Source organism: Gekko japonicus, unplaced genomic scaffold, assembly GCF_001447785.1.
Source record: "Gekko japonicus isolate JY-2015 unplaced genomic scaffold, Gekko_japonicus_V1.1 scaffold1479, whole genome shotgun sequence".
Taxonomy (NCBI): Eukaryota; Metazoa; Chordata; class Lepidosauria; order Squamata; family Gekkonidae; genus Gekko; species Gekko japonicus.
In genome coordinates this window covers 399362-422494 of record NW_015176016.1, presented here as the reverse complement: position 1 = coordinate 422494, position 23133 = coordinate 399362, and the positions used below count along the sequence as shown (strand labels likewise).

General features: G+C 43.8%; 1 protein-coding gene across 2 annotated transcripts in view; it reads left to right on the top strand.

Annotated features, from left to right (window-relative positions):
- SH3GL2 (SH3-domain GRB2-like 2) overlaps positions 1–18402 on the top strand; it is a 141539-nt gene extending 123137 nt beyond the window's left edge. Inside the window, exons 5-9 of one of the 2 annotated variants that reach the window (XM_015426576.1) lie at positions 25–158; positions 1311–1469; positions 3696–3799; positions 10214–10344; positions 16835–18402. In XM_015426576.1, coding sequence (XP_015282062.1) covers positions 25–158; positions 1311–1469; positions 3696–3799; positions 10214–10344; positions 16835–17034 — 728 coding nt within the window. In that variant the 3' untranslated portion in view covers positions 17035–18402. Of the gene's footprint in view, positions 1–24; positions 159–1310; positions 1470–3695; positions 3800–10210; positions 10345–16834 lie in introns of both variants that reach the window. The other variant, XM_015426575.1, reaches the window with a different exon arrangement.
- The last annotated feature ends 4731 nt before the right edge of the window (positions 18403–23133 follow it).

Sequence of the window (23133 nt, the reverse complement as noted above, 5' to 3'; positions counted from 1 at the left end):
GAAGATCCTGTTCTTGTGTTTCAGGACCAGCTCTTGGAGATGTTGGGGAAGCTATGAGAGAACTTTCTGAAGTGAAAGATTCATTGGACATTGATGTGAAACAAAATTTTATTGATCCCCTTCAAAATCTTCATGACAAAGACTTGCGGGAAATTCAGGTATTGTTATAAATGGAGTTTTGTTGAAAGCTTAACGTGGCTCAATGACAGAGCATTTGCTTGGCATGCAGAAGGTTCCAGGTTCAATCCCTGGTATCTCCAGTTAAAGAATCTGGCAGTAGGTGATGTGAAAGACCTCTGCCTGAGACCCTGGAGAATCTCTGCCAGTCTGAGTAGACAATACTGACTTTGACGGACCAAGGGTCTGATTCAGTATAAGGCAATGTCATGTGTTCATGTGACATTTCGAGAAGTAGAGATTTGCAAGGGCTCAGTTATCTTTGGTCAAGTTGTCAATATGATTGCAGCGAGCTCATATTTCAGTCATTGCAATGATCTTCATAGCACCAGTTTGCACACATTTCAAAAAGATCTAAATACATTTAACAATAAACGTGTGGTTTTTCAAATGAACTCCCAGTGGAACAATAAACGTGTGGTTTCACCTCCTTCATATAAACTCAGCAGGAGAATGTTTTTCCATTAGCAATATATGCCCAAAGGTTCCCAGAATCATAGCTCCCAAGGTCAGGATCATATTGCTGCCCAAAGACCAACAGGTAATACTTGCTAAGTGTACATTGTGTTTGGGTTTCTGGTATTCTCTGAACTGTAGTGCATCAGGGCTCATTGACACCATGAACTTAAATTGGTTTCCAACTAGTTTGTATGTATCCCTCCAAGGAACGGTCAGAGTAGTAATTTTATTAGGATGCTGACAACTGGGATACAGGCAACAAGCAAGCCCCTTCCTCATTAGTCCTCTTGGGGGCATCTTATGGTGCAATACAACTGTAATAAAGTTTCATAATAGCCCATTAAAACCCAAAATGATGAAAGAAGCCACTGGATTTACAAGACGTAGCCTTTAAATCAGTATATAGATGCTCAGAATTCCTAGTCACTGAGCATACAGGAACATGAGTGGCTATAATTATGCAGCTCTTTTTCTTCTTCTGTGACTCTGACCTTTCAGTGTACCTGAGAGCCTTCTTCTAATTTAGACAGTTTTCTGCTGTACCTTTAGCTCTCTATTCGAAGCATATAAGTATCTTGCTGCAGTGTGAACCTTTGGGTTTCAAACTGCAGCAGTCCATAGGCATTTGAAATTGCAGTATATCTGTGGAAACTCTCTCTGCCTCCTTCTTTCAGCACCACCTTAAAAAACTGGAGGGCAGACGCCTGGACTTTGATTACAAGAAGAAAAGGCAAGGCAAGATCCCTGACGAAGAGCTCCGTCAAGCTCTGGAGAAGTTTGATGAGTCAAAGGAAATCGCTGAGTCAAGCATGTTCAACCTGCTAGAGATGGATGTGAGCAAATGATTTTTATTTCCTTTTCATATTGACAGGTTTTTTTGTTGGCAGTTTAATGAATTTTTAAAAGCCTAAGAACTGAGTTTTCTGTTCGTGTTTCCTAGACTCTGCTCCATGAGTATGCAGATCTAGCTTTCCAAGGTCAGTTCTTTTGAACATCCTGCTGGAAAAGTGAGTTATATTGCTGTAATCTCAAGGCCAGACTTTGCAGAATGTTTTGGCCAAGTGGCCCCAGTCAGTAAATGATTTTATTTGCTACCCGGATGTATGCAAGTAGGGAGAAAGTTTGCTGTTAATCCATTGGACCAAGAGTTGCATGATGTAAATCTTCGCAATCAGAATTAAAATATCCATTCTTATCTGGCTAAAGATTCAATGGATAGTCTTGGCAATTTCACTATCAGTTGGCTTCATTTCTATATATTTCTATATATGGGAATAATAGTCACCTGCAGTGTTCCCTCTAAGCTGAGTTAGTGTGAGCTAGCTCACAGTTTTTTAGCCTCCAGCTCACACATTTTTGTCTTAGCTCAGGAAGGATGGCTCCAGAGCAAACTGATTTATGCAGTATCCAAATGCCACGCTCACAACTTTAATGCCAGCAGCTCACAAAGGAGAATTTTTGCTCACAAGACTCCGCAGCTTAGAGGGAACATTGGTCACCTGCCTCAGAAGGCTGTTCGGAGTACACAAAGCAAGGAAGTATTGTAACATACTTTGCACCTTCCAATCAGGGTGCATTTTATAAATCAATCAAACTAAACCAACACCATATTTGGATGTATCAAGAAAAATGTTGATCAGTGTTGAAACAGGACCATAAATAGTTCTTGGAACCTTTCTGCATTCCACTGAAACTGCATTCAGTTTCTCTCTAACCTCTTTGCTTAAGAGATTGATTAAGGCTCTGTCTACTCAGGATGGAGTGTCGGGGGGGGGGTTTAGATGAAGAGGGACAAACTATCCCTCTTTGTTCCAGAATGGTGATCTGTCATTGTTTGTACCCCACCTACTTGTGAAGTAAAGGGACCCAGCTTAATAACACCCAAGGTTCTTACTCCTGAAGTAAGGAGGGCTCCATCCTGGCTCTTGAAATGTCAGCCTGGGGTACAAACCTGCCAGTGGGGTTTCTTCTGATTAAGCATCTGACCATGCAGTTTCAAGCAGCAAGCTTGCAAAAGGGGATGTCCCATTGAGGTCAATGGCATCTCATGAGTAAGCTCCTGGTTTGAATGACTTGGAGCTGCAGTCACAGATATCACTAAGGATGAGAACTGCATCAGCTGTTTCTGGGATGCATTCTAGGTAAAACAGCTGATGTGAATGTATCAAAGTAGTTCATGTTATATGCAAACAGTGCAGAAATCCATCTTGAACTGATGAGGCCTCTGGTGCAGGGTAAGGAGAACTTCTTCAATTAAACTAGTGACATCTGTGAGTTATATAGTAGAGTGATTTTAATTTTCACTCTCCAGTTTGGCATCATACAGCAACTTCAGTTCTGTCCATTACACTTAGAAAAATCTAATGAGCCCACTGACTTGTATTTTGAATTTATAGAGCAAGAGTGAATTTTCAGGCTCTCCTAATGTTCAAAAGATAACTGCTCCTATGTTAAGTGATTCTTCATATGCACTCTAGCCTAAAAAGATAAGGAATTCCTGACTGCATCAGATCCAAATCCATTTAGCCTTGCATTCTTTACAAAAATTACAAATACCAAAAGGCACTAGTTGGTCCACCAGAAAATGGCCAGTGATTGAACAGCAGGCCATAGTCTGCCTTCTGCTTGCTGTACAGTAGAAGACCCTTAATGCATATTCAGGACTCACCTGGATAGCACAGGCTAGTATTTGTATGGGTTGGCCCTGGCTAGTATTTGGAAGGGCGACCTCCAAGGAATACCAGGGGTGTGACGCAGAGGCAGGCAATGGCAAACCTCCTCTGAAATGTCTCTTGCCTTAAAAACAAGTCTAGCTCATCACTTAGTGGTGCATAATGCTAAAAGAGTTAGAACTTCTGGCTGCCGGACAATCTTTGGATCTCCTAGCTATACTACACACTGCCATATGATAATTAATTAATTAGTGCAGATACTCAGTCTGCTGTGGTGACCTTGTTCACTTCCTCTTCAGCATCAGAGGGTTGGTACCAGAAGGAATTACTGTGAATAAACTGAATGATACTATTGAAATAAGGCTTTATCTTCATGTGTCTCCTCAGATTGAACAAGTGAGCCAACTTTCTGCACTTGTACAAGCCCAGCTGGAGTACCACAAGCAAGCCACCCAGATCCTACAACGAGTTTGTTTCAAGCTGGAAGAAAGGTAATACACATACTTTTGCTTACCAGGTATCAGGGTTGAACCAGTGTTTTAAATTATATTATATTTAGCCTTAAATTTTGTCTCTTCCTAGTCAGTTTCTGACCCAAGTCAATAAATGCTATAGACACACTTCTCAAAGTTCATCTTAGAGAGCTGAAGTCCATGTATTTATTCATTTAGAATATTTCTATGCCGCCTCTTCAGAGTTCTGTTTGAGGTGGCTTACAATTAAAAATCACAACATAAAACACAAGCCATTAAAAAGTAGTGCTATCTTCTGCTATGATTTCACCAAAAATATTTTTACACTGAATTCACTACCACCACCCATCCTGACATTTAGATTCCCGCTAGACACGAGTGGTTCCCTATGCTTCCTTAAGCAGCTAAAGACGAAGAGAAAGCAGTAGGTCTACAGTACTTTTCATACTATCAGAACAATAAATGTAGCAACCTGCAATAAAAGGCTAAAGGTCTAGATTTTTTAAAAAAATCATTAGGCTGGGAAAAGTTGAAAAAGCTCCCTTGAACAGAATACATTTCACAATGCTTGGAGTGAGGGAACATAGTGAATCTCCTGGGACAGGGAGTTCCACATGGTGGGCAGCACAGCCACAAAATATCTGTCCCTTATGATTCCCAGTCTTACCTTAGAGCTCAGGTGGGCATAATGGTGAGTGTTTGTGTGGGCTACTGCATTAATGGCATCCCTGTAATGTGTCCTCCCCATCTACAACTCAGAGTTTTAACCATTCATGGGTTTCAAGAATACCTTCAGATATACGTGTTTATATGTTCTGCTGCTGGAGGTAGCCACTATTAGTAAGACGCAAGCTCTTGTAAGTCTTTCATTGTCTTTGGTGATTATAGCACAACACTAGGATAAACACAGGTTAGCTGTGCATCTCTGGTCTAGAACAATTTGGAATACGGTGCTATTGTACAGGACTGTGTACATGCTGCAGTTTCTCAAAGGAACTCACAGCAGTGTTCTTGGGGTTCCCATATCCTGATCTCCCATTGTGAAAGCCGTTCTCTTCAGATTGCTTAATTTCAGGAGACAGAATTCAGTTCGTTCGCTGATTCAGTGAAGGAAATCTAAGCTTCTCTTTGACTCTTCCCAATTTCCTGATTAAACAATCGGGAAATGGGGGGAGTACCCCCACCTACCCATTTGTAGTCAGTACAACGTGGAGAGCTTTGTGTGCTGGGACTGGGGACAGGGAGAGCTGCTCCGTAACTGTACTGATTACTGCTGCTATCGTGCTCTGAACCAACCACATGGTTCTACTCTTGCTTTGCTTTTCATTTCCCTGATGGGAATTGCTGGCCCTAGACAAGATCTTGGTTTTCCAAAACAAAAGTTAAAGAGATGTGTGAAAATCCCCCAGTTTATTTATTTATTTATTTATTTATTTATTTATTTATTTTACTGATCTTGGCAAATTGATTCAGCTTCTCTAAATTTTACAAGTGTTTTGCCTGAGCAGGGCTTCCCAAATTTATATCAACCTGTACTCTTGGCACCCCAAAAATGGTTTGTATTTTTAACAATTATCCAAGCCTTTGTTTATTCTTGTGTTATATGTATCAGGGCTTGCACATAGATTTCGTTGTCACGGACTGTGATTTATTTGTTTGTTTATTATTAAAAATGTTGGCAGGCTGACTAACTTTGGCTGCATCTATGTACCTTTCCACTTCTCATAAATACTAGCTTTTCCATTTCAGGTCAGGATATTAATGACATTAAGCACCTTGGACAAGTCCACCCATGCTTTCTTTCACTGAAGATTTTCTTAGACACAGAGCCAAGGAATCTAGGCAGCCTCATATATGAAACTATAATTACTAATGTGGGCTGCAATATCTTGGCAGAAGCTGAGCTTTTCTCTTAACAAACAGCATTGTTTCCTCTGCAGGTAGTAAATGCTTGCAGTCTTAGAAATCACAAACTTGGGGCTCTCAGTGGGGCCCAAACATGCAATGACGGGAGCATGAGAGAACTACAGGTCTGATCTCCAGTACTCTGCGTTGTAGCAGCTGCAGATGGCTAGAGTGCGAGCTACAATTTATAAGCCAAGCAGGATCAGGTCATATGAGGAGCCAGTAAAGTATCTTAGGCCTACCTACTCACTAGCCGAGACCCACAGCTTCCAATCCTTTTTTCCTGTGTCTGTTTTAATTTAGGGCAGTTTCACATGCTACATGGTAGCAGCCCTGGTTTTCCAGCAAAGACATGAAGGAAAACTTCTCTGTTTTATCTTTAAAACAACCCTGTGAATTAGATTCTACTGTGAAAGTGTGACTGGCCCAAGGTCACTCAGAGAGCTTCATGGCAGAGTGGGGATCTGAACCCTGGTTTCCCCAGTCCTAGTTGTACATTCTAACCTTTACACCACAATAATGCTCAGCAGGATTTTGCAGCTATGACAGTTCCCCCCCCCCCAATCTCTTTATCTTCTTCTTGGCTGGGCAACCAGTTATTAAAATGTGTATGTGCTGACCCAGACTAGAGATCTGAGGGACCGACTAAAATCATTCTTTTGTCTTTGTTTGAAAATGGCACACGAGAAGCTGATGGTAGTTCCAAATTAACAAATTTTTATTTTACTTATGAGGATAAATGGTCATGTAGGTATCAGGTTTAGGACTTAGAGGGTGAACAGACAGCAAGAATGAGGTAAATATAAACAAAAGCTAGTTTGTCACAACTGTTTAATTGTACAGACAGTTGTTTAAACAGCGAGGAGAGAGATTTTTTGGCAGTCTTTGCTGAAATACATAAGCATAAGTGTCTTTGTATCACAGACACTTAAGTGGATGACGGCAGGAACATTCACAGAAGTTCCAGTATCCCTTCTTAACCACTTGACCCCCCTTTACTAGGAGCTAGATCCCTCAGACTAGATAGCAATCACCCTCCTTTACTAGATCAAGATAGGTAATCATGTTAGTCTGTCTATAGCACTAGAAAAGAGCAAGACTCTAGTAGCACCTTAAAGACTAACAAAATTTGTGGCAGCATATGAGCTTTCATGAGTCACTGCTCACTTCTTCAAATACAGCTAGAATGTGAGTCTATCTGTCCTTATATCTTGGAGTGTGGAGTGATTTCAGATGGCAAAAGACAGTAGCAGGTCAATGACAATAGAATGTGTGATTGGATTAGGTGTTGTATGCAGAGGGGTAGTAGGTGTGGAGAAAGCAGCATTGGTAATGAGACAGGAAACCTAGGTCTCAGTCCAGTCCAGGACAATGCATTGTCTTGAGCTTCATTGTCAGTTGCAATTCATAAAAATGAAGGAAGGCATGCAAGATAAAAAGCTAAAAATCAGCCACATTTTCCAGGCTAAAAACTGATGACTATTGCGTAGGGGTGTGCATTCGGTTTATCCGAGCTGGGAAAAAACCTGGGGTATATCAGCTGGGGTATTTATCCGGCTAACCGATATGGCAGGTCCCAAAAAATATTCAGGATTTTTTGGTGCCGCCGGATAGTTGGCATTAAGGGGTATAATAAAGGAATTGCAATCCATGAAGCCATGGTTTGGAGAAAGCATTTAAAGGGACTTCAAGCTGCTATCAAACACAGCTGAAAATACACTAGCATTTATGGAACATCTTTCATAAAGGTACCCCTGAAAAGTTGGCATTGGATGAGAAAAGAAAATAGGAAGAAATACTGTAATAGTGATAACACAATCATAAGTGCAATACTTAACGTATGGGATCAAGTTAAAAAATAAATTGTCACCAAGATTCTCTCCCTTAGAATCTGTAATTAGTGATATGATCGATGAGATGATCCTAGAATTTCTCCCTTTGAGAAGGTAGAAATTTTCAGTATTTAGTGATTACAGAAACTTGATAATTGACAACCAAGTAATCCCGTATAGTGATATCAAAAATATTTTAGAGCCTAGTATTTCAGTATTTGAATATCTCCAAGTCAGAGGCTACCTTTGCGAACTGATACCAAAAAATTGCTATTTTAAGACCTACAACAGAGTTTGAGGAACTGCTTTTAGCAGATGTTAGAAGTTTTATTTCCAGAATTTATTCTTGTTTATTGAAAATGATGCTATAACCTGATCAAAACTTTCACAGTAGATGGCAAAAAACATTGTAGGTAACAACTTAGGTGATTTAACATAGACATTTATCTTCACTTGTGGTACTATTTTATTTTATTTCTTTTATTTATTGGATTTCTACCACCACCACCCAGCCAAAGCCGGCTTAGGGTGGCTTACATAAAAACAGGTAAATTACATAAAATAAATATGTTACATTAAAACATGAATTACAATGAAAACAATTCAACCATAAAAGTGCTAGTAGTCGTTGTCAGTTTGGTGGTCGTAGCCATTATTCAATGTTCCTAGCTCACAGTCGGCTCGCCGTCTTCATTTTTAGTTGTCCTTGCACGGATTGATGTCCTTTGGGCTGTTGGTGAAAATTCCAGGAATCCAGGGCCCTCTCTCATTCTGTTGTTAATTGTTAGCTATTGATTATGGTGGCAGCCCCCGAAAGCTTGGTGGAAAAGCTCTGTTTTACAGGCCCAGTGGAACTGTAAAAGGTCCTGCAGGGCCCTGATCTCCTCCGGGAGCTCATTCCATCAGAGCGGGGCTGTCGACAGCCTAGCCTCCTTAAGACCTGGGAGGGCCGGCCAGTTCTGAGCCCCTGATCACAGTGCTCTCTGGGGAACATGGGGAGAAAGGCGGTCCCTCAGGTATGTACCTTTACAGTCTGCCTCTCTTTTAGAGAAAACCTGTTGAAAATGATTTACAGATGGTATTTAACTCCATTAAGGTTAGCAAAAATCAACAAGACTGGTACCAGCTTATGCTGGTTCTGTAAAGTAGACAAGGCAGATTTCTTTCATATGTGGTGGGCATGCATATGTGCCCCCAGTTATTGGAAACAAGTGGTAAAAATTATATCAGTTGGGTTGGAAACACAAATCCCTTATAAACCAGAGACACTGCTGCTGAATTACCTACCTGATATCACTAGAAATCAGCAAATGGTTGCCTTACATATTATTACTGCTGCCAGGCTGGTTTTTGCCAGGTAGTGGAAACAAAAATATATCCCTAAACTACAAGACTGGCTTTAGTAAAATTAACTGCTTATCAGAAAAATAGAGATACATATAGAGTAGACTTTCTATGGTCAAGAGCAATACAAAAAATGGAACTGACAATTGTATAATTGGAAATAGTATTAATATTGTCAGTTGCTGATGAAGGTTTTTATATGTCCATGAAGGCAGGACGAAAAGGGTTTTAATTGGCAATGTATCTTATGAACATTTTGAAGTTTTTGTATATATCTGTAATTTGTTTATTTTAATAAAAAAATTAAAAGCCTTCAGAGTTCAGCTGCAACTTGCAAAAGGCATTTAAAAGGACCACGTTCCCTTTAAATGCCTTTCCCCCTTCCATTGGAAACAATGGCGGATGGGGGCACCTTCTTCTGGGGCCCATAGAATTGGACCCCCTGATCCAATTTTTTTTGAAACTTGGGTTTTTGAGGAGAGGCACCAGCAGCTATGCTGTAAATTTGTTGCCCGTACCTCAAAAAAGAGCCCCAGATACCCCCAGATTGATTCCCCACTGTACCCTATGGGGACCATTGATTATAATGACTACATTGACTACAGAGTATAATGGAGCCGAAAATATTTAGCATTCCTGAATATTTGCCAAATCTGAATACCGTACTGTATTGGGATTCAGGAATATTGGGAAATACTGATATTTTTGGGTTCAGTATACCCAAACCTGAAAAAATCGGGCAGGTTTTGCACACCCCTAATATTCTCTTAATAATAATTCAGGCCACAGTTTATGTACTGGAAGAGGGTCTGAGTAGTATACTCTGTTTAGCATGACATATCCATTGGAGACATGTCATCCTACAGAGCATGTCTTCCTTGCCTCTCCTCTGCCATGGGAGCTCTAAATGCCTACTGAAATCCTTTTTTTTTTTTGGTAAACAAATTTTTATTTTCTCAGGAATACAACATATGAAATTAAATCATTTCATTCTATCAATTGTCTACCCCATTCCCAGTTCCTCCCCTCCCTCCTGTGTAAATGCCTACTGAAATCCTGTTCCTGGGGATTTGCATACTTACTGGATATTTACTTCCAATACGAAAAAAACATGTGTTTCTATAAATTAAATGTGATTCTTTTCATGCACTACTATTTTCATCAAACAGGATTTGGGGGGCATTGCAGGCTGCTGTGGGAGGGGAGAAATAAAAAAAGTTGTGTGTGCTGCTGGGGCAGAAATCTTGATGCCAATAGAAAAACTCCAAAATCCAAGCCAAAATCTTGGTTCTTAGGGTGAGTTGATACATGTTTAATATGCTATAATAGGTGTTTTCTCGTGTCCTAGCAGAATAAAAGAGGCAGCAGTACAGCCCAGAAGAGAATACCAGCCGAAACCACGCATGAGTTTGGACTTTGGAAGCAATGAAAATTCTCAGCACAATGGAGGGATATCTCATGCCACCACCCCTAAGCCATCAGGTAAGCAGAACAGGAAAGAAGAGGCTCAAGCGTACCTGAGAGTAGCTTTGGGTAATGTGTTGAAATGGGACAAGCAGTTTCATGAGGCGCTTGAGTGTCTCACATTTCTGGTATACCTTCCAAAAGCTGAATTCATACATCTCCACTGCAGTATGGTATATAGCTCATCATATGTGGATGTTATGGTGCATCCCTATGCTTGAGGTAGAAAACAAGCCAAGTCCCATGTGAATTTTTAGGAGAACCACAACTCCATTAGGCTGAGACAAGCAAAGCACATAAGCAACGTGGACTGTGGTGGTAATAGAATGTCTCACCTGATCATATGTCACAATAACCTGTCCACCCAGAGAGGAAAGACCAATGGAGAGAATTTCCTTTGGTCTGATACCCATTAATGCCCCTCTGCACCCCACACACTTCCTCTGCACTTTACATGATATGTGCTGTGTGCAAAGAACTCTGTGATCCTTGGGAAATAGTTATTGGCCATATCGCCCTACACTGGGAAGTTTGAAGGAGGACCCCACTTTCTGATTGGACCAAAAAGAAGCTCATGCTTTTGAGGGTCCCCTTGAAATATGGGGTCATGAGGAACAAGTCTTTGTCACTCCGTTACCACACCCTCTGTCTTGTATAATTCTAAGTTCCAAGAAACTATGTTTTATCATTACTTTCTGTATTTGTCACTTCTTAGAGTTTCATATTAGCTTATTTTTGAGTGCATAGAATAAAATTCTTTCCCCCCAGTTTTCAAAATGTACATGCACACTCAACAGATCCAGAAAAATGGATAACTGTAATAACTTGATAAGAACTTACATCAATGTTAGCTGCTGTGTACATGCAGAAGCTCATTCATTTCTTAGCGTCACGGGTGTTATTGTTCCAAAGTGGCAAGAGAGGCTATTGAAGCACTGAAACAGAGCCCAGCCAACAGGCAGGCTAGATAAGAGTTTGTATAAAGTACTATCACGTCACAGCCAACTTATGACAACCCCAGCAAGGGGGGCTTTTGAGGCAAGCAAGAAGCAGAAGTCATTGGCCATTGCCTTCCTCTGCAGTGTCTTCCTTGGTGGTTTCCCTTCCAAGTACCAACCCTGAATAGTTTCCTAGATCTGATAAGACCAGGCTATACCATGATGCCTTCCCCCCTGGAGGGTAGATGGAATAACTTAAAAGCAGGCTCCACATCCCTGATGGGAGCATTTTTCACACTGTGTCTGTTACAGTCTGGGATGGGGAACTTTCTTGCTGCTGCCCTGCTGCTGTAGGTCAGCCTCTTGGAAGGGCTGAGGGAGGCATTTACCTTTGGGTCCACTTGGTGAGACTGCAAGACAGAATCATTTAAAAGAGCTTGTGGGGCAGCTTGAATGGGTGCTGGCTGGTTTGTTTTAATTATTTGTTTTAATCATGTATTTTAATGACTTTAATAAAAGATTGTCTTTGTTACCTGCCTTGGATCCTGACTATGTCAAGAGAAAGGCAGGGTATATAAATACTCTTTTCGGGCTCCAACTTCTAGGAGTTGGAGTCCAGGGCTGCCACACCCTTCAGCATCCTTTCGAGGCAGGCCCCAAAGTATGACTCAGTCAATGGAGAGCGGGTGGGTTCACCTGCACCCAGAGCACTCTCTCTCTTGTCACATACTTCTTAACCAGAGCACTCTGTCTCCTGCCACATGCATCTCACCTGGCAGCACAGGAATTACCTGGCTTGTCCTCCCTGGCCTTCTCTGGGCCAGCCTATTAAAGGAGCCTTTGGGACAGAGCAGCTGTAGGGTCAACCACTGGCCTTCAACCTCTGTTGGTGGGTCATGAGTAGGCTTACCAAACGCCGGCGGGGGAAATCTATTTCCTGGCAGGATGCGTGCCGCGGGGGACGGCTGTGCGCGCTGCACCCGCCGTCGCCAGGATGTGATGCTCCGCGTTACTCTGGCAACGGGGCTGTTTGGGTCCCGTTGCCAGAGTAACGCGGAGCGTCACATCCTGGCGACGGCGGGTGCAGCGTGCACAGCCGTCCCCCGCGGCACGCATCCTGCCAGGAAATAGATTTCCCCCGCCGGCGTTTGGTAAGCCTAGTCATGAGAAACCTCTGCCAATGGACTCCTGGCCTGGGCTTTCTTCCCTGGTGCTCTGCCCTCCCCCAATGCGTCAAAGGGCTGATTTCCCATTCCACACAGGCCCACGGAGGCTGGGGCCCCCACCAGCCTCAGCTGCTGGGTAGCCAAAAGGCACAACATGATGACAGAGCCCCACCTCTCTGCTGCATGATGCAGAAGATCCATCCAGCTCTGGGATCAGCCAACCCACACCTCCTAGCATGGCTACTTGCCCTCCTTCCATCGCTCCCAGTTGGGAATGAGCTCCTGGAGGTGTCCGGGAAGCATCAGCCATTGAAGGAGCCCACGTCATCAGCCCAGGTGGCCCTCTTAGAGCTGTTTAGTACAGGTGTGAGGCTGTTGACCCCAGACAACTCTAAATAAATGAATTTAAAGTTCTTGATAAAAAATAGCTTAAAAAAAACACCTGGAGTTAACAGGGGTTACAGCAAGTGGAAAGCGGGAGCTTTTTCCCCTCTCTCCCATAGTGCCAGAACTCAGGGATACCGTATGAAGTTGATGGGCAATAGGTACAGGAGAGACAAAGGAAAGTATTTCTTTAATCAATGTGTAATATTGTGGAATTTGCTGTCAGTGGATGTAGTAATCATGAGCATAGATGGCATTAAAAGGGGGTTAGACAGATTCTCAAAGGATAGGTTTATCCACTGCTACTAGACATGATGAGTAAAGGGAACCTCCACATTCAGAGGTGGTAAACCTCTGAATACTGGAGCCAGGAGGCAATATCAGGGGAATGCTTTAGCTTCTGTACCCTGTTTATTGGCCCCACCGGGACAGCTGGCTGGGTACTGGATTAGATGGACTGCTGGTCTGATCTAGCAGGGCTCTTCTTATTTTATACTCGCAATTAACCTGATGAGGTGTATGCATAAATTTCTCTTCATTTATTGCCCATTGCCATGTGCGGACTTTTAGGTAGATTTCCTTCTTTGATTGAGTGACAAGCTTACCTCATTTCCTTCTTTGATCGAGTGACAAGCTTCCTGGATCGAGGGAATGCTCTTGATGTTGTTTACCTGGATTTCAATAAAGCTTTTGACAGGGTTCCCCATGATGTTTTGATAGGTAAACTAAAGGACTGTGGACTGGACTGTAGGTAGTTAGATGGATAGGGAACTGGTTGGAGAACCGCACTCAGAGGGTGCGGTCAGATGGCGGGCTGGGAACGGTGTAAACCGCTCTGGTTCCAACTGGATGAGTTTGATCCGGGGGAAGCGCAATCACACTCACCTCTCACTGCACAGCACATCGCTCCCTGGCGTCCACACTTCAGGTGCTCAGCAGCGCGCATCAGCTTTTTAAAATTTCTACACAGTTTGCACATGCGCATAGGCAATCTTTCATATAATTGAGATCTTCGCTCATGCGCATAACACCGTAGCCCGAAAAGCATGCCCTGAAGTGAAGACTTCCCTTTAAACTTTGACATTGAAACTGGGCTCGGTGAGGGCTGAAACTGGGCACTGTTTAAAGTTTGCTTTTACTAACGCCGGAGTGAAGCTTTGCCCAAGCGCACATCGCCTACGATTAAAAAAAAAAGGAGGATGAAAGGCGGAAGCCTCGGGCTTCCGAAAAGAAGTGGCTCTACACTGGCAGAGAGCGATCAGATGGGGAAAATGCGGCTAGAACTGGAGCACTCAGGAAAACACCACTTGGGGACCTAGTAGCAAACTACACCAGTTTAAGGGGTGTTTGCGATGGTTGGCAGCGGTTGGGGGCAGATGTGAGTGTGATCGCGCGTAAGTACTCTGTTTCTAACTGGCTTCTATACCAGCCTAAATGCCACGTCTGAACACACCCAGAGAGTAGTTCTCAATGGCATTTCATCTGAATGGAGGGAGGTATCCAGTGGGGTGCCACAGGGCTCGGTTCTGGGCCCAGTACTTTTCAATTTTTATAAATGATCTGGATGAGGGTGTGGAGGGGCTACTCATTAAATTTGCAGATAACACCAAATTGGGAGGAGCAGCGAACACACCAGAAGATAGAGATAGAATTCAATGAGATATGAACACACTGGAAAGGTGGGCAGATGTGAACAAGATGCAGTTTAACGATAAGTGCTGAGTTCTCAAATGGGTAACAAAAATGAGGAATACACATTCTGGATGGGGAATACACTTCTAAGTAGCAGTGTGTGTGAACTAGATCTTGGGGTACGGGTGGACCGAAAGTTAAATATGATCAGCCAGTGTGATGCAGCAACAGAAAAGGCTAATGCAATCTTGGGATGTATCAACAGAGGCATAACATCAAAATCACAAAGTGTCATAGTTTCACTGTATACTGCTTTGGTCAGGCCCTAGAGTATTGTGTGCAGTTCTGGAGGCCTTACTTCAAAAAGAATGTGGACAGAATGCAGCATGTGCAGAGAAGAGCAACGAGGATGATCGGGGGCCTGGAGACCAAGTTCTATGAGGAAAGGCTGAGGGACTTGGGAATGTTTAGTCTGGAGAAGAGGAGGCTGAGGGAGGATATGATTGCTCTCTTTAAGTATTTGAAGGGCTGTTACTTAGAGGAGGGCAGAGAGCTGTTCCTGTGAGGTCCATTTCTGTTCATAGGTGGAACAAACGAGTCAGCGGCAAGGACAGAAAAGGGTGGCCCAGAGCAACAGCTTTTGAAAAAACATAGCACTATGGATTTGTAAAGCCATTAGATATTGGGTTAATACTTGTGAGTTTAGCAACCTATGATCCTCAAAGCCAAAGACAGCTTCTTTCCCAGGTACTGTAATCCTCCTGACTACAATATATGGTGAATTAGCTGTTTTTGCAATCCAAGTTAGGCTGCAAAAACAGATTTACGGAGTCACTAATGGTTTTCAAGGCTAGGAGGCTGTGTTTGGCTTGTTAGGGCAAAAATTGTGCAGAGCTGCCTTGGAGGCTGACATGCAGTTCAGAAGCTAACTTGAAGCATGCCAGATTGAATCCATAGCATTAAATCTGCTTTGCATTTTTCACTTTTTTTTAAAAAAAATAGCATTTACAATGACTGTGGTCTGATTTTTTAGCATCTGTATTAACAGAGCATCACTACTTTAAAATAAATATTTAGTTCTAGTTTTCAAGTGCTCTCCTAGCAGAAGCTATGTTTGTTTCAGTGCGGAAGTCTTAAATTTAGTCTGCTTGAAACTTGCATGCAGCAGCTCTCAAAAGCTGAAAGGGATATTAACCATGAACAAGTGGAATGTTCTGGGGAAGGGCAGCATCCAAAGAGCACTCTGAGTCAAGGAAGAAAGCCGGATGGATGGGTGGGTGGGTGGGTGGGTGGATGGATGGATGGATGGCTAGATAGATAGATATAGATATACACACACGCACGCACACGCATTTAATAAATACAAAGTATTCAGAATTGACATATCTGGAAAGTGGGTTTCCAAAATCAACCTGAAATAGAAATAGCATATAGCAATAGGTTTTCCACACCCTAGTTTTAGACAATACCATATGCTCAGTGGTGCTACAGATTTTGCAAAACTGGGCAGGGGGTGGGGGAATGCCCTAAAACACGACAGACATTACTTTGTGAAAGGATTGCATAAGAAAGGTGGGCTCCAGTAAGCTTTTCTTAGCAATTAATAAGGGTTCCTCCTCTCCCAGTTCTTTCTCTGACAAATTTGGCAGCCAGAGAGAGAGATTTAATTAGTTAGTGTTGTTACCACGCTATTATTATTATTAGTTAGTTAGATTATTATCACACCTTTCTTCTAGGTGCTCAGGGTGCCATACATTCATTTCCTCTCCTCTATTATACCCTCACAACTACCCTGTGAGATTCAGTAGACTGAGAGAGAATGACTGTCCAAGGTCACCCAGCAAGCTTTCATGACACAGCAGGGATTTGAAGCTGTGTCTCTCAAACCTTAATCCAACATTGTAACCACTACATCAAACCGGAAGCAAGAAGAGAAACCTGCTTCTTGGCTTCTGCAGCAGCCCAAGTACCAGCTACCAGGCTTGATATTTCATCTGCTAATGGCTATATAGTGATTTTGTACTCCTGCATCATCTGACAGTATTTCTCACTTTGAGCGGTGGCTCCTCTCTGAGATACCCGAGTTCTAACCAGAAGTTTATTTTTTTAAAAAAGACCTGGCTGGCTTTCAGTCCAGAAGCCCATCTGATCTAGCATGCTATCACCAATAATGGTTTACTGGATCTAGTACTATGTGAAATTCCTGGGTAGAGCATGGCAATAATAGCCATGCCTCATTTATTCCTTGGCAGTTGAGGGTACATTGTTCCTAATCATGGCTTCTCACAGTCAGTATCCAGAGACAAGCTTATCTACAAAAAATGTAAGAATATTATTAACATTGGTTTTCCTAAACCCATTTGTCCGTCTTTTTTCCTTTCTCTGTAGGTGTTCCTATGGACCAGCCATGCTGTCGAGCTCTCTATGACTTTGATCCAGAAAATGAAGGGGAGCTGGGCTTTAAAGAGGGTGATCTCATTACCCTTACTAACCAGATTGATGAAAACTGGTATGAAGGTATGCTTCATGGCCAGTCGGGCTTTTTCCCCATCAATTATGTGGAAATTCTTGTTCCTTTGCCTCATTAGGATGGCTGAGTCACCCTGTCTTGAGTTCCCAACCCCCAAAAAAGTCATCTGTTGATACCACTGCTTATAAAATTAAATAAATGAATACGTAAAATGGCTGCTTACTCCACATCACAAGTCCAAGCTGCAGTGGTTTTAAAAAAAGTCGCCAGGCCCCAGAGACAGTCTTTGGTTTTCGTGTTGTTGTGCCGCATAGTGGTGATACGTGGTATCTTCTCAAAGCAACACAGCTGGGCACACGTGATTTTCACATGACACTCGTGGTTGCCATGGAGATGTCGTTTTCACAGTGATGGGGATCAAAGTTGGTGGCAAGAGATGCGACTCAGTAATACTGTTGCAGAGGGCCAAGTGGTTGGATTATCAGAGAAGATAAAGCCTATCACCACTCTACTGTAATTTTAGTTCTCTGTGCAAGAGGGAGAAATGTCCTTGGTCATTCCATCTTTCCCATCCCAAGGGACATGGTTTTTGCAGACCTAATGTTGCTAACCAGCTTTTCGTGTCTTCTCATCTCAAAAATGACTTTGAGTCCTGCCCTTGGAGAAACAGCATAGTGTGTTACTCTGGTTTCTCAAAAAATGAGCTGCTGCCATCTCGTACATGGTTGGCGTGGAGCCAGCTTTTATATACTATGGTATTTAATAAAGAGCCTGTTCAGTATCCAGGTTAAATTGTTAAAAGTATCCAAAGGATAGACCAGTGAAACAAAGTGTATGACTGCAAGTCAAATATGGCTGTTCAGAAATTCTGAACATAATAACCATAATGCCACCAGCAAATACATGTTGCTAGAGGGAAAATAAATGTAACCGTTGTTCACTTCATAAAATGTCTGGGCACAAATACCGCTTACAATTGTAAACACCAAGAGTCCTTATTCTACATAGTCCCTAAAAAAATTAATGAAAAGCAACTCTCACCGTGTATTTTTATTTTCATCTACCTTGTGTTCTTTGAACATCATTTATGTATATTCTGCCCTCAATGAGGACTAAATAAAAACAATCTTTGTGCTAAGCAATTAAAGCAACATGTGGCTATATATGCAAAAATGTTTGGGGTTTAATTTCTCTAAATGTTCCTGTTTGGTTCCCCCCCCCCCAGTCCTATTCTCTGCATTTTTGTGTGGATAGTGTTGTGTCTAGCCAATTCTCTGTTCCTTTTGGTAACTGTTGTAAGACCTTGTTTAATTTGGATTATCCAGAGTTCTATTTATCTATAGATACCTGTACAGACTCTTCCTGCACTGCTCCGGATGTGCCACTTCAGTATTGGATCATGTGAAATGAAGCAATCCTCCAGCTTTTAATGTACAAACTATATCATGGAAAGCATTGATATTTAAAATAAAAAAGTGCTGACTGACTAGCCAGAACAACACTGTGTGCTTTTTCCTTTTCGTTCTAATTCAGGCTATTGCAAAACCAGCACACTCTCAGCCTGTGGGTGGTAAGAGTCATCTGGCAGCTAGCAGCTAATCTACTCTGTCATCACAACAGCAAGGCTTGGCCTCTGGCTGCCATGGCTTAGCTGCTCTGATGTCACAGAGGAGGTGAATGGCTTTAGGCCCAGTGTCACAGTGCTCAGGGGCACTGGGAAAACCTTAGACACTTTTTGGCAAATAAAGCTGCAAATGCATTACTTGCAGAGCTTTGGCTTCCCAACAACACCTTGGTGTCAGTTGAATGGGTTTTTTTTTTCTGGAACCTTTAATGAAAACACATAGATAGTGCTTTCTGCTTATGTAAGGAATGGGCCACTATGTACTCAGAGTCTGACTTCGGCCTGAAACAATAACTTGGTTCCTGTTTGGACCATCTGCAAGATTATGTCTTCCTGCTTCAAAACAGTAATGAGCTCTTTAAGATCAACGTAATGGCGATGTTAATCTAAGAACAATCAAAGTCTGTGGAACCAATGGCCACAGAGCTCAAAGCACTATGATGAGTCACAAACCAATCCACCCCGCAGCCTACAATGTACTACTGAATATTTATTTACAGTGCAATCTAGTAGAGTGGTACCATTCTAAAACCATTAATTTTAAAGGACTTAGAAAGGTGCAGCATGGCTTAGAATTGCATTATTAGATAACAAGCTCTCACAACAAACATATAGTTACCCCAAAGTCCTATAAACACACCCATGCTAGCTTTCCTCATTCTTTCCAATGGACATTAGCTATTCTCTCACCACTCCACATTCTATATAGACTTAAGAGTAATCCTTCATTCCTTTCATTAACCACACATTTTATTTACTTATCTCTCCTTATATATAATGCTGTTTTGGAGTGAACGTTCCATACGCTCCCACAGCATTTGGCTTGCTCAGCCACCCTTCGAAAGGTCTGCCGATCCCCTGGCTGCATTGCCTCACTGCGTTGCCTCAGTCCCACCCACAGAGCTGGTGGCTAGCGTCTCGGCCTCAGTCTGGAGGGAGCAGGCAAAGGGGATGGACATTCCGCTGGGCGGAGGTTTAGGAGGCAGCCCAGTGTAGTACAGGAGAGCTCCCCACTGATTATGAGTGACAGGGATTCCCTTTTCTCCTCCATGCTTCCTCCTCAGGTGTTCCTTCAGCAGCAACTCCTCCATGGCCCAAAAGGGAAACAGAGGAGGGGCCGCCAGGAAGGATGCCAATGGGCAGGGGACTTCATAAGGCGAGCCTGATGACTGGCCAGAAAGGCTGCACAGGAGAAAGACGACCTAGGGAGTGGTGGCAATGTTATGCCAACTTCTCCAGGAAATTCCTGGAGACCCAATCCAAGTTATCTACCAAGGAAAATTGGGTGTTTGTGGCTGTGCGTAAGTTCTATACCAGTCTATACAGAGGTCGGATGGCGAATGAGACGCTCGCTGTATCCCAGGAAGTGAGACAACACGCTAGTCCTTAAATAAATGTTGTCTTTACTAAAGGTTTTTCATCAGGCATACAAAATCGGAATCACACAAATTCATACAAGCTCCTTAGTTACAATAGTACATTAGAACAATTACAGCATAGAAAATAACAAAAGCATCAAAATGGGGATGACACAATGGGGCACGGCTATACTCATCTGAGGTCCAGCTGAGGAAGAACTCTCCTCCTTGGAACGCTGGGCAGCCGAAATGCAGCAGCTTGTGAACTCCAAGGCACACAGGTAGGACCAGCCAAACCACGTGTGAGCTCTCTGGGTCGCGACTCCGGAGAACTTAGGTAGTAGAGTCACTTGTAGCACCTTAGTGTACTGCTATGGGGAGGGTGGGTTAACCAGAGAGACAAAGGAGAGTTTCTCCTTAAATAAACTCTTTTTGGGGCATGTGCTATCCAGCCATAAACTATCAAACCCGTCCTCTAAACTATCACTACTGGATGAAGAGGGGGTGACGAGGGGATGACGAGGGGATGACGCTCTCCTAAGGGGTGGTGGCAATATGCAGATCCTACTCCTACATCAAAGGTGCCTTTTGGCAAGGTGTGAATCTTCCGTTCCCATGGACACCTCTTGATTTGCAGATCTGGTTCCTGCTCCAAAGCCATAAACGCTATTGTCTTTAGATCTCCAAACCAGATTAAGGGAGTAGGGTCACTTGCTCTTTCCATTCCAAGAATGCCGGGGTTCGCTGGGGATTTTCCATAGCTCTCCAAGTGGGTGCAATGGCGCGGTGTCTTCTCCATCCCAAAGAGTCATGGGATACATTCCAGGGACGCACATGGTCCGTATGTGCAACGGCAGGCCCAGGCCAGCCTATTTCTAGGCAAGCATGAGATGCAGAACAAAGCAACACACAACATACAGCAATCCCTGAATACATATTGCATAGGTATTCATGCTAGAGACACACATAAGCAGCATCACCACTATACAGAAATACAAACATAAGCTCATATCGTTACAGTCCCCCCTTTCGCGGCGGCAGAACTAAAAGTTCGGCCTGCCACGACAACAAAACATTGAGTCCACGTGGCGGGTGCCACTCCAAGGCGCTGGCATGGAAGTGAAACGTCATCATGCCAGGCAGGTGCAAAAGAATGTCCAAGTCCATGCGTTGGTGACCCCTATGTGATCTGGTTTGGTGTGGTCATGAACAGAGTCCGGGTCCATGACAGGCAACGTCAGCAGAAAGAGCAGGCAGGCAGGCGGACACGTCTTCGGTGTCGGGGTGTCGCCATCCAGACAGAGGCATCCGTGCTTCCTGTCTAAATCTAGCTAACGTTGGAGGACGGGTTTCTTTCCTTTGAAAAGGGAAAAATACCAAGACCTGTCCTATACTTACCAAAAATGCCAAATCAAAATAGGGGGGGGGCAGCAGCAATGACGTCAGACAAGTAAGAGCCGTGGGTGTTCACTTCAGATGTGCATGTGATGCCCTAGTGACAGCTCAATGCATGTCAAACCTGCTTGCATGGAAACAAAACAACAAAACAGTTAATTCACAGCTAAACCACAAGGCATGGTGTGCAAACAGTCCCAGTTTCCCAGGAATAAAGCAGCCTTCACCGATCCCTGAGTAAAACAACCCCATCGTCTCCCTAAGCGGAGGCGGTCCGTGGGATTCATTGAGGCAAGCAGCAATAAACAGTAGCAGCATTCACGCAGCCGCGTGTAGTGTCGGTGTTTGGGCGAAAGAGGGCTTCCAGTACCGTGCCAGTCCTGGCAGGGGAGGGGGTCCTCTCACTGGTGGGGGCATGGTTATGCATATGCAAATCGTCTCCCCCCTTTGCTTCCCAAAGCACCTTGGGACTCGCAGATCCCATGATAAACACAATTTATTTAAAGCAGACTAAGCCGGTGAGTGCACTCCTAGGCACACTATAGACATTTTCGGGAGGTCTTATTCAAGATAAAACAACGGTCGCGTGTTCTCGCCGGTGCACCATGATCGCAAACACAGTCTGGCTACAACACCTCCTAGGCTCGGTCTCCATCGGCCATTCCTACTGAATGGGCCAAACCATCGCACAAGGAACCTGAACTCGTGCGCTGTGTGGTGCAGAGCCATGGGATCCCTGGTTGGCTTATAGGTTTGGTGAACTCCGCCTCGAGGTCTAGACCTCTTTTAGCTAGAGGACGAGTGAAGCCTCTGCTGTGATCCGATTTCAAATGGATTACCAGTTTTAAACACTCGAGGGTCCCCTCCGGGGGACTCTCTCCCACTCCCAGTCAAGAATAGAAAGTCACAAACAAAAGGATTCCCCCCTTTGGGCCAGTGCCGGTGGCACAATCCAAGGTTCCATTCGGATGCATGGGGATCTCCTTATAAGGAAGGATCGGCCGACGGCCGTGCCCGAGGCCGTTCGTGCGCTCGGACAGCGAAGCGTATGCAGATTAGCAACACGCTAAGCCTCCTGGGTCCAGTTTAAATCATTGAGTAAACAACTCTAAACAAGCAAAGCAATTGCAATACATTTGGAAAACATAGCAAGAAACAACACAGAATCGGGCTGTCGGCTGACAGGCAGACCGACAAACGAACTCTCCGTCGCCATGATTTGCATAGCAGGCGGTGCGATTTAGTGCAGTGGATGAGGCCAGCACCGATTAAGCTCGGGCTTAGGTTCGGCTTGAAGTCAGGCCACGCCAGGGCTCCTCCCTCACCAAGGGGAAGGAGGCTGCACACCTCGGCGCAGGCTGGATTCGCCAAACCTATAACGCAGCCATGGTTTCCAGGCCGCTTAAAGACAACTGGGTGTCAAATTTCTCAGGCTCATCCCTACACACGCTCGAGTTCGGTTCACCCCCCAAGGGGGTGTTCCCACGAAACTGGTTGAAAGGAAAGATTGGAATTTGGAACAAAAGAAAAATCCTCCGAATTGAAAGAAAAATCTTTTGAACGGGAGCCGCTTGTGTCGCTAAGCAGCTCACTCAATAGATAGAGGGGGGCAGGAGGAGCGGTGCAGACACACCTCCAACCAAAAGAAATAGAGAGGTCCCAATGGTGGAACCAAAGGACTTCACAGGGCGTTGAGGTAGTTCCCGGTCATCTTCTTCGTGCAGCACAAACGCTGCTAGGGCGCAGCCTTTGTAAAGGCTGGCCCTTTAATTCCGAGCCGCAGAACGCGGCGGCGGTGGCGATGGAAGGGTTCTCTCCTGACAGCACCTATGAGCATAGA